This window comes from Suncus etruscus, chromosome 11 (assembly GCF_024139225.1).
Source record: "Suncus etruscus isolate mSunEtr1 chromosome 11, mSunEtr1.pri.cur, whole genome shotgun sequence".
Classification (NCBI taxonomy): Eukaryota; Metazoa; Chordata; class Mammalia; order Eulipotyphla; family Soricidae; genus Suncus; species Suncus etruscus.
The window spans coordinates 86,218,948-86,234,142 of NC_064858.1; the positions used below are offsets into that span (position 1 = coordinate 86,218,948).

Consider the following 15,195-nt stretch of genomic DNA (forward strand, 5'->3'; position numbering starts at 1 on the left):
GCACTGCCAGGAGTAATTCCTGAATGCAGAGCCAGGAGTAACAGTGGTGCATCTCCAGGTGTGGCAAGAAAAAAGAAAAGGGCCTAAGTGGTGGTGCAAGCGGTAAGTGGTTTGATCCCCTGGTATCCCATATGGTCCCCCAAGCCAGGAGCAATTTTTGAGCGCATAACCAGGAATAATCCCTGAACGTCACCAGGTGTGGCCCAAAAACAGAAAAAGGAAAGAAAAAAGGAAGGAAGGAAAGAAAGAAGGAAGGAAGGAAAGAAGGAAGGAAGGAAAGAAGGAAGGAAGGAAGGAAGGAAGGAAGGAAGGAAGGAAGGAAGGAAGGAAGGAAGGAAGGAAGGAAGGAAGGAAAGAAAGAAAGAAAGAAAGAAAGAAAGAAAGAAAGAAAGAAAGAAAGAAAGAAAGAAAGAAAGAAAGAAAGAAAGAAAGAAAGAAAGAAAGAAAGAAAGAAAGAAAGAAAGAAAGAAAGAAAGAAAGAAAGAAAGAAAGAAAGAAAGAAAGAAAGAAAGAAAGGAAGGAAGGAAGGAAGGAAGGAAGGAAGGAAGGAAGGAAGGAAGGAAGGAAGGAAGGAAGGAAGGAGAAAGGAGGAAGGAAGGAAGAAAAAGAAAGAGAAAGAGAGAAAGAGAAAAAGGAAGAAAGAAGGAAAGAGAAAAATAAAGAATAAAGGAAGAAAGGAAGGAAGGAAAGAAGAATGGAGGGAGGGAAAAAAAGGAAGAAAAATAAGAAAGAAGGTGCCCAGATGTTCTTGCAGGAGAGAGGAGCAGGTCGGCAATATTTCAGGTGCCTATCCAGCAGGCCAGAGAGCTAGTACAATGGTAAGGTGCTTGAATGCAGGCAGCTGACTGGCTCTGATCCCCAGCATCTTATTTGTTATCCTAGCCTTCCAGAAGTGATTCCCTAGTACAGAGCTACGAGCAGCCACTGAGCACTGCCAGGTGTGACACAAAAACAAACAAAAAGTCATCAGGCAACCAGGGCCCTGTTTGCCCCAGTTCTCCTGCCCACCTCTCACAATCACTGCCCACTGGCCAGAGCAAAAGTTCTTCCAGAGGTCTTCATCCCCTCTAATTGTGTCAGTGAGATTCATTATTTTCAAGTGAGAATTGGACCAAGTGAGTTAATTTTAAAAGGCAGGGATTCCTCCATAAAAGAATGCTATACCTCCTAAAAATCAATGGTTAGATTTATTTTTCCAGTAAATAAGTAGCTGCTAGAACCTTGGGCTGGCCTAGATGCCTGTCCCCTTTTTCTCTCATTTTTACACCCACTCCCATAAACTGGCATGGACTCTGGCCCGAGAGACACACCCAGATCTTTAGTCACTGGTGGGAAAGGATAAGGAGGAGAGCTGCAGGACAGGGGGTGTGGTGGGGTTGTCCCCACACAGCTGGCGCATGGCAAGTAAGGCCAGGAGGAAGCCAGTTCTCAGTCTTCCCTGTGGGATTGTACAGGCGAGGTGGCTGTGACAGAACTGTTAGTACAATGGTCAAAACCACTCCCTGACAGAAACAGCAGAGCCATATCCTCCTACTTTCCTGCGATTTGGGAGTGGGGAAGCAGGAATGAAAGGCTGGGCAAGAAGAGGCTAAGGGTTACCTGTCTTCCCCTTTATTCTGCTTCCCCCAAATTCCAGGAAATGAGGAGAGTCTTTGTCAATTCCTGGAAGGCCCCAATTGAGAAAGCTTTAAGTATACCAATGACAGTAGTGTCCAGCAGACTTGTAAGGCTCATCATGACCTGTCAGGGGTCTGAACACTATGTACAACCAATTCACTCTAATTCCAGGTGGTATGTCTGATAATTATCCTACACTTCTTAGTTGTTGTTTATAAAATGTTTTTTAAAGGAACTTAGCAGGAAGATGGGGGCTGCTGAGAAGCAGAAGTAAGACTGGGAGAAGGCATTTTCCTTGCATTTGGGTCAGAAAGAAGTGGAAATGTATTGATTGGGAGCAGGATAAAGGAAAGGGAATCCAGCACCAGATGGAACACCCCAAGATGTGAAAAGAGCAGCCGCAGCAGGGCATGGCAGAACTCACCCAACACTGGATTAGGCTATGAATGACTTCAGTGTCCCCTGGAGCTAGATGGATGAAACCTCACCGGAAAGGTATAGAGGGCCCCGGGCCCCAAAGTTGACAAGTGCTGGAGTTAAGGGGAGCTGTCCATGGTGTTGGAAGCCAGCAAAGAGGTTGCCCTCCTCTTGCCAGTATCTTCTCTCTTTTCTGACCTTCCTTTGTGCTGCCTCCTCCAGCAGAGTTTCCTGTGCCAGTCAAGCCAGGAAAGGCCAGAGATAGCTGCTCAGCACAAAGTCCGAAGCTGTTCCTGCCGAGGGTGTGGCTTGCTTAACCCTTTCCAGGCGGGAAGCCCCAGAAACAGACACTGTCACAGAAGCCTCCTCTAGGGGGAAAGGCTTTTGACCAGCCTTTTCTAATGGGGCTCAAGTGGAGTTCTTGCTCCGTTCTCCCCTCCTCCCTCAAAAAACCCCCTGGACATGAGAGCAGGATGAAAATGGATAACCAGGGCCGGAGAGATAGCATGGAGGTAAACCGTTTGCCTTTCATGCAGGAGATCATCGGTTCAAATCCCGGCGTCCCATATGGTCCCCCGTGCCTGCCAGGAGCAATTTCTGAGCCTGGAGCCAGGAATAACCCCTGAGCACTGCTGGGTGTGACCCAAAAAAAAAACACACACACACACACACACAAAAGGATAACCAAATCAAATCCAGGAATTTTCTCCAAGAGGAAAAGAAGCTGAGGTATCTTCCTAACAAAGAAACGATAACTCCTTCGGTCCTCACTTTTCTTTTGGTGGTGGGGAAGGGGTGTCTGGAGATATTCGTGATCTTAGTTGGGAAACTAGGTTAAATTTCTACAGTCCTATTCACTTTCCTCTCATGAATCACACAGACCCTTTTCAATCTTTGGGTCTGTATGACCTGAAGTTAGTAATAGCATCTGACATTTATGTGGACCTTGGGTTCATTGACCTCCTACCCTATACTCTCATTGAACATGCTGCCCTGGGAAGTATGCAGTGCAAATGCTCACTCCACTAAAAAGCAAAGCTAGAAATAGACTCAAAGAGGTTGTACAAAGGGCCCAGAGGTCCAGATGATACATGATAGGAGTGAGAATAGAATGCAACTTCCTCTTCATTTACAGGTTCCCAACCAATTCCTATATAAATCTTAAGCACTAGCATACTAAGAACCTAAGAAGCTGTTTCCTAAGCACTAGCCCTGATGGAAATAGTAGCCTCCAATAGATAAAAAGTTTATAAAATTCTATTTCTCAGAAAAATTCCTAAACAGCAGACTCCCTCTACCCACCATCCTTTCTCCAAACATGCACATATAGAGAATTAGATCATTACAGCCACTTAGCTGAAGATAGAGACTTGATTCTTCAACTCCCAGCCACAGCTGCTTGGTCCAAGGTCCAAACCCAGTCCTCTCTAAGAAGCACTCTGCATAAACTTATCTCATCAGCAGTTCCATTATCAAGCTTCCTTTACATAATTTATTGATCTACTATATATATATATATATATATATATATATATATATATATATATATTTGAAGGGGAGAAAAGGCAAGGAAAAGAAAGAATGCTAAGTGAAAGTGGCATCGGAACATAACCCACTACATAGGCATAGCAGTCTCAATCAAAGTCAGAGGTAGAAAGGACTAGATTTTTCACCAGGAAGGAAACAGATCAAGAGAATCTTTTGAGAAGGTAAGATTCCAGGATCTTACTGCAGCAAAACTGTCAGAGCACGGACGAGAACTGAGATCTACTGTTCTTCGGAGCAGGAATCTGAAATTGCCTACTTCTATGGCTTATCTTTGCTTACCCATTCTCTCAATAAGTGTACACTACATTTCATGTGAGATATAGAACTCAAAAATGAAAGCACTGACCACAGGCTTAGACACAATGGCACGAACATAATAAAGCTGGACCATCAGCACTCTTGGTTTGTCTGTGGCCCAAAGTGAGTTCTTTGAATATGAGCATCTGAGTGCTAAAACAAAGGTCAATCTGAACCAGGGTCTCAAAACTACAGCCCACCAGGGATTTTGTTGTTTGTGTGTGTGTGTGTGTGTGTGTGTGTGTGTGTGTGTGTGTGTGTGTGTGTGTGTGTGGTTTTTGGGTCACACCCGGCAGTGCTCAGGGGTTATTCCTGGCTCCAGGCTCAGAAATTGCTCCTGGCAGGCACGGGGGACCATATGGGATGCCGGGATTCGAACCGATGACCTCCTGCATGAAAGGCAAACGCCTTATCTCCATGCTATCTTTCCGGCCCCTTTTGTTTTGTTTTGTTTCTTTTTTCTTTATTTATTTTATTTTATTTATTTATTTTTTTTGCCACCGCTGCCTACCTGCTTAGCTGATGACTAGTCCTGGGCCACAGTGCGCTTGTGTGGGATGTGCGCCTGCTCTGACTCCCCTCTTTCTGTCTCTCGACTCCTCTTCTCAGTCTTAGTCTCAAGCAGGGGTCCTCAAACTACAGTGTACCGAAAGCAGGCCCATAGTTCCTATTGAAATATTGTTCAGTTTGTTCATTTAATTTTACTTGTTCTTCTTTTTTTTCTTTTGGTTTTTGGGTCACACCCAGCAGCGCTCAGGGGTTACTCCTGGCTCTATGCTCAGAAATTGCTCCTAACAGCCTTGGGGGACTTGGGGGGTCATATGGGATGCTGGGATTCGAACCACCGTCCTTCTGCATGCAAGGCAAACGCCTTACCTCCATGCTATCTCTCGGACCCCCATTCTTCATTTTAAATATTGTATTTGTTCCTATTTTGTTTTGCTTAAAAATAAGGTATGTGCAGTGTGCATAGGAATTTGTTCATAGTTTTTTTTTTAACTATAATCTGGCCTTCCAACAATCTGAGGGACAGTAAACTGGCCTCCTGTTTAAAAAGTTTGAGCACAGAACCAGGAGTAACCGGTGTGCCACCAGGTGTGGCCCAAACACCCCCAAAAATGTTTGAAGAACCCTGGTCTAAACCAACAAGATACAAAATATACTTCTGAGACATCTGAGATTTCAAAGTATGTCAAAGCCTTCCTTGGGTGAGGAAGAGGCATTAGGGGCATAGAACTGTGATCTATTTCTCAGGAAAAATTGCAGCTGGAACTTTTTTTTTGGGGGGGGGGGTGGTTGGGCCACACCTGGCATTGCTCAAGGGTTACTCCTGGCTGTCTGCTCAGAAATAGCTCCTGGCAGGCACGGGGGACCATATGGGACACCGGGATTCGAACCGACCACCTTTGGTCCTGGATCGGCTGCTTGCAAGGCAAACGCCGCTGTGCTATCTCTCCGGGCCCAGCTGGAACTTCTTGATCTTCCTCTACTGACTTCCAAATCCCCTTCTTTCCCCCAGTAAAATTTCTAGATTGTGTAGCAGGCATGGAGAACATTTTGGAAAATCCTCAAAATTGTGATGGTGATGGTGATTGGTGGCACAACCATACCCATTTGTCAGCCAAAAAAATAGGGGGGGGGGTCACATCCAGCATTGCTCAGATCTTATAACAAGCTCTACATCCAGGGATCACTCCTGGCAGACTTAAGGATCACATGGAGCTCCAGGGATCAAACTAGGGGAAGTCACATGCAAGACAAGTGCCCTACTTGCTATACTATCCCTCCATCCCCCCAAATTAGCAAAAATTGGGGCCAGAAAGATAGTACAGTGGGTAGGGCACTTGCCTTGCACTTGTCTAATCCAGGTTCAATTCCCAGCCTATAGTCCCTTTAGGATCTATAGGTCTATAGGACCCAGGAGTGATCCAAGTGCAGAATCAGGGTAATCCTTGATTACTGTAGGATATGGCCCAAAAAACAAACAAAAAAATGTTTTCAGCAAAACTCAAAACTGGTGAATATTATTGTATATAGATTATACCCAATAAGACTCCCCCTCCCCCATTTTTTTTTTGGCATTGGTATTAGGGCATCACATACACGAAGTACTCTACCACTGAATCTGTCTTTTTTTGGTGTTAGATAGAAAAACCATACTTGGTCATGCTCAGGAGCCATGTGGTGTCAGATATTGAACTCATCACTTTTTATGTACAAAGCATGTTTTACCACTTTAGTCACAATCCTCACCTCTAATACTCACTTATTTGGTTTTTGCTATTTGGGGAGGGGGTCACACTCATCAGTGCTTACTGCTAACTCCTGGTTCTGCACCCAGGGATCACTCCTAGGGGGCCATATATGGAGTCAGGGGTGGAGTCCAGGTTGGCACCCTGCCCACTGTACTAGGCTGATACTTTTTTTTTTCTTTTAGTTTTTGGGTCACACCTGGAAGTGCTCAGGAGATACTCCTGGCTCTGTGCTCAGAAGTCGCTCCTGGCAGGCTCAAGGGACCATATGAGATGCCAGGATTCAAACTGGGGTCCGTCCTGTTTTGGCCTCGTGCAAAGCAAATGCCTTACCGCTATGCTATCACTCCGGCCCCTGATATTGATAACATTTAAAAGATGTTACTGAATATGAACACAGATGTTTTCAGAGATGAAGGGGAAGATAGTGAGGTTTTTTTTCCCCCTTATTGGGTTAGACACTCAGGAGCTACTCTAAGCACCCAGAAGCAATATTTGAGGGAACCATGTGGTGATGATTGAACCAGAGATCCCATATACAAAACACATGATTCCCTTTATCTCTCAGACCCTAGAGGGGCTTCCTGTCTTTCATAAATCATAGTACCAATTAGAAACAACACAGTTCGGGTCCGGCGAGGTGGCGCTAGAGGTAAGCCTTGCAAGCACTAGCCAAGAAAGGACCACGGTTCGATCCCCCGGCGTCCCATATGGTCCCCCCAAGCCAGGGGCAATTTCTGAGTGCTTAGCCAGGAGTAACCCCTGAGCATCAAATGGGTGTGGTCCGAAAAACAAAACAAAACAGAACAAAACAAACAAACAAAAAAAGTTCAGTTGTTTATTATGTTCCAGGCAACAAGCAAAGTGGTTTTCATTCTTCCTCTTGAAAGTGATGTCCACACAACAGTAGCATCTGAAACATCTGGAAAACAATAGAAATGCAGAATCTTGGGCCCCAGCCTAGATTTACTCAATCAGAAATATGACTTTTCATCAACTTCCCTGGTGATTCTTCTGCATACTGAGTTGTATTTTGGTTCATATTGGGGGGGGAGGGGTTTTGTGGATCACTCCTCATGGTGCTTGGCAGCCATCCCAGACCAGTGCTCAAGGAAATACATGGTGCCAGCGACTGAATCACAGTTCCCAAGTATGAACAATGTGCTTTAGACCTTTAAAGAATCTCCCCAGCCCACCTTGTAAAATCTGAGAAGAGCTTTATACGCTATTTTTTACTAAAACCGTGAGTTAAAAAATAAATCTTCCTAAAAACCACAAACCTTTTATTTGGCTTGGGGAAGAGGTATAGAGGGGAGGGGGAATTAATGTTGCGGTGCTCAGGGTTTACTACTGGCTCATATATGATGCTTGGGCCATGTGCAAGCAACCACCTTAATTCTTATTCTGTATCTCTGACCCCAACAAACCCTATGATGTAGTACACCTAACTTTAAGTTAGATGTTTTTAAGCATTCCACCAATTAATGTCTTACATTTTTATTAATCCAACCATTGATCACATATAGTACAAGTTATAAAGGGAGAGGACCAAAAAAGTCATCAATGTCCATTAATATACATAAATTTACTATGGTCTACATTTTGTTTCCCTATTTCACTATCTCTAAAAACTAGACAATAAAATTCCTTGTAATTTAAATAACTGAGAAGAGACGGGCACAGATTTCATGCAAATGTTCTAACTATCCCCAGAGCAAAGAAAATAGTCAAAACATAAAAAGTACAATTCCTACTGCCGAAGCTATACACAATTGAAATTTTTATTCCATGGCTTCTAATGATCACTACAGCTTTGTTCCTCTCCCTCCTATACAAAGCTCTTAGATGTGTCATTGCTGGAGCCACAGGTCTTCATCTTACTTCAGTGGAAAGACGAAAGATAATATGGCCAGAAACAGTACAAGGGTTAGGCACTTGCCTTGCATGCTGTCCAATCCCTGGCACCTCATTGTCCCTTGAGAAATACCCAACATCCAGCATAGGACCAAAAAGTAGCTGCTGCGCACTTCTAGGCATATCTCCCACTCAAAAAATAGAATGGGTCAGGGAAATAGTTCAGTGTCAGAGGCACACTGGCATGCACAAGGCCCCAAGTTTGGTTCCCAAATACCACCAGATATAGCCCCGGAGATATGTTGTATTAATTATAAAGTCCTAGTAGTTTGGATGGATAGACGGCGAGGCCTTTCTCCACTCGGCCTGGTGTCTGCAGCCCCTTCGGCCGCAGGTCTATAGATGCAGGGTAACAGCGAAGAAATGATCCACAGGCAGTCAGATGAAGTTTCAGGAGACATCCAGCTTTATTATAAGGCCCTAATTGCCATGTGCTTTTTGCACATGGCCTCTAGGCTAAGCAGCTTTCTTCCTGCACCTGCATCCATTCTGTGCCTGCTCTCTCTCCTTGCTGCATCTGCATCTCTCCCTTCCCCACAGGAAACCCCTTCATTACCAACCACAGACCCTTCCCTGCTGTGGGAGGGTCTCACAAGTTGGGGGGGGGTGTAATAAAGGTCTTCGAACACAGCTAGGTATATCCATGGAGGTACTCAGAGCAGTCAGATTGCCTTGGTGGCCCTAATGAACAGAAATAGCCCCAGGCTACCTGAGTGCTGATTGGGAGCCCCCTCCCCCCCAAAAAAAGAAATCAGTGTAGTTCCCTGAACTAAGAACTGAGACAGCTACAATGCTACAACCTGCTGTTCTTGCAATACCACTTAGTGAACTGGCATCCTGGAAAATAAGGGCAGGCCAAGGAAGAATTCAGACCAAGACAGACCCAGGATGGAAATTTTAAGAAAACCAGGAAACCAAACAGCACACACAGCAGAGCATTATCAAGATAAAACTGAGAAGCTAATTGCCGATTACCTACAAATGAGGGCTCCAAATAAGAAAGGCACATATTCATTAAAAGAAACCACTACAGCATTTATAAAACTTTATTAAAATTGGAAATACTTACAAACTTGTATAATACAAATAAAAAATATATATAAAACGACATCTTTGTTTTTTACAGAAAAGAGTGAAAGAGATGAAACCCATGGCAAAGATTTATCCCTGACTATTTTGCTCCTTGCAAATATTCATGAACATTTATTTTAAATACAAATAACTTAAAAAAATAATGCTAAGGCATTACCCAAAGGTTAAAATGATCTAATTCCTTATTCCTGTTATTTCACCATCAATCCTAGAAACCTGGGAAACTGCAGACTTTAACAATTCTAACACTCATACTATAATTTACCAATTAGGTTAACATGTTGAGAACATTGTCCATGTTGCAGAAAAGTTTGAAGAAGGCTACTTCAATGTTTCCATGTTCCATGTTCCATGTCAAGTGTGTGAAAAGAATAAGCATGAGTAAGGTGAGGAGAAAAGCCCAAAGTCCAACATCTGGGGAAGCTGTATGATCATTCCCATCCAGCTAAAGCACTAATGATGCCATAAATTTGCTTTAATTCCCAGCAGTATGTAAGGCACCAAACACCCTTTCAAGGCAGTAATCATCAATTAAATGGATAATCCATCAAGAAATACCACTGGATCACCACAACTACATAGATTTCCTTAAAAAAATTAAAAAAAACAGAAGCAAAGGTTCTTTAGCCTCATGCAATGGCTTTTTTGTGCTTATTACTTGATTTCACTGCCTTACATAACATGAAGACATATCAAATCTGTCAGACTGTCCTCTCTTGGGCGCAGATAAATTACCTCATATATAAGATCTGACTCCAAAAGAGTACTAAAATGACATTTAATTTCCTTTTATCCTATTTCAACATTCACTACTCAAAGAAAACTTTTAAGTACACAGCTGGGAACCAATTTTAACACAAGTATTCATCTGAGATCATTTTTCTAGGACAACACAAATACTAAGGGTAGCTAGGGATGTGGCTCAAGCAGTAGAGCACAGACCTTGTATATGTGAGGCCTGGGTTAAATCCCCAACACAGTATGCCCCCAACTAGCACCACAGGATATTGCCCCTAGAACACTACCATGCCTGAGTACCTCCAGGAATGCCTACACCAATACCTCAGAAAAAAAAAAAGCAACTGGAGGCAACTGTATAATTCATTCCCTAGTTTTTAGGAATATCAGAACATAGAGGTATTTTCTGGCCACTTTTATTGATCTCTATTATATAAACTAAGTGGGCATTGAACTGGCAGGAACACAGTGAGAGGCCTGGACCCTAGAGATATATTAGCATAAAAAGGATCATTGGGACCCAAAGTTTCATAAAAATCACAAAGTTAAGAAGAGACATAAATTAGTTTTGATGGAATAAAGTGTCTGACACTTAAAAACAAGCCTGTTTAATTCTCCTTATTTTTGGTCATTGAGTCCTTTGGTCTTATGAAAACAATTTGAGTGGGGAAAAAAAGAAAGGGGGAAATGAGTGTCTTAGGCCAGATGAATTCTATTACCCTTAATGGCAGTCATGTTCGACATAACTTGGTCAGACCAAAGACAACAGATTTCTTATGCTGATGAGACACTGAGCCCTAGGGCCAATTTATAGCTTGATACTTGCCTAGCAAGATGCTGACATGGCAGCATATCTGGCTCCAATGTCCAGCCACTCCACAGTTATCCTTCAAGCCTTCTTGATGAGATCAGTCTGAGGAAAGAGACTATGCTGAAATTGCAAGAGCCGTAACTGCCAGAGAAAATTAAATGGGGGCTCTGAGTAGTGACTGAGCCAGCAGACTAAATGGTCAAGAAGGAAATGAGCAGCTTCTAAATGTTTACAGGGACAAGCAATCTCCAGGCACACAAAGGCTGTGAAGCACCTGGGGCAGAGCCACACAGGCAGGGCAAGAACACATAGCATATCCAAGGCACCATAAACTCTCTGACAGAAGCACTCATGCTGCAGAACCCACTGTCATCTCCCCTGCCCACGGCTTAGCTCTTCGATCACCAAGACTAGTAGTCAAAAACTGAACTTGATTTTATTCGCCCCAAATTCAAACAGTGGGGGAAAGAATGGCCTTGTGATGCAAACTACATTTCACTAGAAATTTTCTTAAAGAAGAAGAGGAGAATCTTTCCCTCTTTACAATGCTTTCTCACTGAAATTAAGATACAATTCAAGGGGCCGGTGAGGTGGTGCTAGAGGTAAGGTGTCTGCCTTGCAAGCACTAGCCAAGGAAGGACTGTGGTTCGATCCCCCGGCATCCCATACCCCAAGCCTCCACACCCCTGAGCATCAAACGGGTGTGGCCCAAAAAACCAAAAAAAAAAAAAAAAAAAAAGATACAATTCAAGGACCAGAATGATGCAGAGAATCTGTCTTGCACATAGCCAAATTCAACCCCCTGCATCCTTTGTGGTCCACTAAGCACTGATATCTGTAACTCCTGAGTGCAGAGCCTGCACTTGAGGCAAGCTACCACTTCCTTAGCTATTTAGGGGAAGGCACTGAAGGAAGTCTCCAGGGACTCCTGAGACCACAGAGTTTTCTTTTTTCTTTTCAACTCAAATAGACTCAATATACTAGATCTCATGTTCTATAAATGATATCCCCCACAAAAAAAAAAAAAAAAGAGCATACTCTAAAGGTTTTTAACTGGGGAGAGAATGCTTGGGCCATACCTTTCATGCTCCAGACTATTCCTGGCTTAGGGATCAGTCCTAGAGGTGCTCTGGGGACATAACTGGTGCTAGGAATAAAACTGCAGTCAGCTGCACATGCACACAAGTACTTCCTCTGCTAGGAGGATAAAGTATTACCCCTTACATAATTGACAAGGGAATAAAAGTTTTCTGATGTAAAACTCTTTTTAACCCTCCAACTTTAATCCGGCACTTCTGATCACTCTTTCTTTTTCACTTTATACCCTGTCTACTTACTACCAAATGAGATTGTTGTCCTTTAAGGCAGCATAAGTGTGGGAAACACCTGAGGAAGTATTAACTGGCTATTATGAGGGAAGTGTCAGAGCTCTATCCTGGATTTCAGGGCCTTTTAAAATTATCTACCTACGTGGCTGGTTCCAAGAAGACAATGTAGGTTTGTTTTTGTTTTTTAATCTTTGTCTTCTTCATGAACATGGTAAATCCAAAATCTGATGCTGGATCCTTGTTTCCAAAATAACAAGAGTGAAGATCAAAAAGACAGAACCAAGCAAATGAGAGACTTGAGAATTTATTCCCTCATAAACATCACTAGTGGTTTATAAAATTATATACCTATTATTTATTTTTGTCAATGTCAAAGATCTGAAACTAATGCCTCTGCATAAAAGGCAGAATAAATCCCTGTCAAAAGTGTTTTCGGGCCCGGAGAGATAGCACAGCAGTATTTGCCTTGCAAGTAGCCGATCCAGGACCTAAGGTGATTGGTTCGAATCCCGGTGTCCCATATGGTCCCCCATGCCTGCCAGGAGCTATTTCTGAGCAGACAGCCAGGAGTAACCCCTGAGCATCGCCGGGTGTGACCCAAAAACCAAAAAAAAAAAAAAAAAAGTGTGTTTTCAAATAAATATATTAAGCCCATTGAAAAATGTGCCTGACCCTGATAACGCTAAGCACCCAGGGATACAAGGATTACCTGGAGATCTATTTCCTAGCAAAATAAATTATATTGGCTATGTTTACAAAATTATAATTGTATGTTTTATCAAAAAGACTTTATATAGGGGCCAGAGTGGTGGTGCAGCAGTAGGGCATTTGTCTTGCATGTGGCTGACCTAGGACAAACTGAGGTTCGATCCCCCAGCATCCCATCTGGTCCCCAGAGCCAAGAGCAATTTCTGAGTGCATAGTCAGGAGTAACCCCTGAGAGTCATGGGGTGTGGCCCAAAAAAACAAAAGACAAACAAAAAACTTCAAATAATGTCAGAACTTACTAAAAAATAAGCCAAATTTTGTGAGAGAAGGGTACAAGCTGGAACAATAGACAAAAGAAGGATTAAAAAAGATCATTCTTGGGCCTGGAGAGATAGCACAGTGGCGTTTGCCTTGCAAGCAGCCGATCCAGGACCAAAGGTGGTTGGTTCGAATCCCGGTGTCCCATATGGTCCCCCGTGACTGCCAGGAGCTATTTCTGAGCAGACAGCCAGAAGTAACCCCTGAGCACTGCCGGGTGTGGCCCAAAAACAAACAAACAAACAAACAAACAAAAAAAGATCATTGTTAAATCCATAGCAATTCAGTGATATGTAACCCAAAATGGAGAACCTATAAAACAGAATTTAAGTTCCAAAGGGAGATCACGTCCCCTAATTCACAGGAATAATGATATAAACCAAGAGGGAAAAAATGTGAGAAATGAAATGAATACTTCATGTGAATGGTAACAGATCCTACTTGCAAAGGCAAAGAGGGCCAGAAGGAGTGGGAAGAATATAACTGGTCTTCAAACTTTTTAAATAGGGGGCCAGTTCACTGTCCCTCAGACCATTGGAGGGTCTGACTATAATAAAAAACAAAACTTATGAACGAATTCTTATGCACACTGCATATATCTTATTTTGCAATGAAGAAACAAAACAGATACAAATATGTGGCCCGCGGGCCATAGTTTGAGGACCACTGTAAAATAAAACTGAAAGTTGAAGAAAAAAAAGTAAACAAAACCCGAAAGCTGAATAAAATAAATACCTCTCCTTTACAGAAGAGTTTATAGGGATGTCCCTAAAAGCAAGCAGGACTTCATATATGATATAGCTGAAAACCAATTAAAGCTCAATACAACAGCCTTGGAACTTATGGATAATACATATTAATAAGTATATAAGGGCTACATTGCATGTCTCTATGAAAAACTTGCTAGTTTGGAAACATGAGTTCATTACATTTTTAAAAAGATATTCATTGTAATAAACAAGACTGACAAAAATTCATTTTTCTTATAGATAGTTCAAATAAGAATTATTTAAAATTCAGGGGGCTGGAACAATAGCACAGGGGTACGGTGTTCACCTAACATGTGGCCTACCCAGGACAGAACTGGGTTCGATTCCCAGCACCCCATATGGTTCCCAAAGCCTGCCAGGAGTGATTTCTGAGCACAGAGCCAGGAGTAACCCCAGTGCTGCTGGGTGTGGCCCCAAAACAAAGAACTATTCAAAAATCACTCAAAATAAAACAAGTAAAAATGAGGCTCAGCGTTGCATGTTACTTCCCTGAAGATGTTGCCTACATATGAAAACATTACTGCATTATATAACACTTCTTATTTCTGAACTCCAGTGACAGAGACAGAATGTGAGTACTAAATCAACTTTTAGAGAGGAGTCACAGTGCTACGCAAGCTGTGTCCATTTAGAAACAGAACAGCAGTAGATAGCTTAGCCAATGGCGCGCACAATGAGAAGCTTTCACTTCTTTATCCTCTCTCCTTCCTCAGGGATCTCACTGAGATCAAGACCATTTCCAGAAAGAGGCCCGCTCAGACCTCTAAATTTGGTAGGAGAATTGTCTGCATCATCTTACTCTATTTCAAAGAGCTGAGAAACAATTGCACAAAATACACAACCTGGATCATGAGGTACCAAACTAGTCCATACAAAAATAGCTGACCACTACCTAAGTCAGGAAATGGTTTTGTGTGGGAGTGGAGGACCGAAATTCAGAGTTCTCCTCTTCAGAAGAGGTTTCTTCATCAAAATCCACCTGAGAAAGAATGCTCCCTAATCCATATTCCTGCTCATGAACAGAAACTTCATTTGGTGTGAGGTGGAAAGAGCCTTCCACAAAGTCAGCAAATCTGGAAAAAGAGAAGGAACACTCATTAGAAAGATGCCTTCTGTTTCTTCTAGTTATCCTTCAAAATGAAAACAAATTAAAAGAGTTGATATGCTCCGAAGCCAAATAATGTTGAGCCTAGTCAACATTCTGGTCCTTCCTGGCCATTCTGGCAGGCAGAGAAGAGGAAAACGGGGATCACAGGCCAATATCCCCTTCTACCCTATTCTGCTTAATAAGCATTAAACTACCTTTTTTGTTACTAAGTGCTAAGGTTCCCTTAGTCATCCAGAATCCTGATAAGAGAAGACTAAGAAGCATTACATGTTTATTC

At 42.7% G+C, this 15,195-nt stretch overlaps 1 protein-coding gene across 2 annotated transcripts in view; it reads right to left on the bottom strand.

Annotated features, from left to right (window-relative positions):
- Positions 1-14,702: 14,702 nt before the first annotated feature.
- Positions 14,703-15,195, bottom strand: part of NEMP1 (nuclear envelope integral membrane protein 1) — a 32,728-nt gene continuing 32,235 nt past the window's right edge. For both annotated transcript variants that reach the window (XM_049783661.1, XM_049783660.1), the window contains one exon: positions 14,703-14,883. In XM_049783661.1, the coding sequence (XP_049639618.1) occupies positions 14,703-14,883 (181 nt within the window). The remainder of the gene's footprint in view (positions 14,884-15,195) is intronic.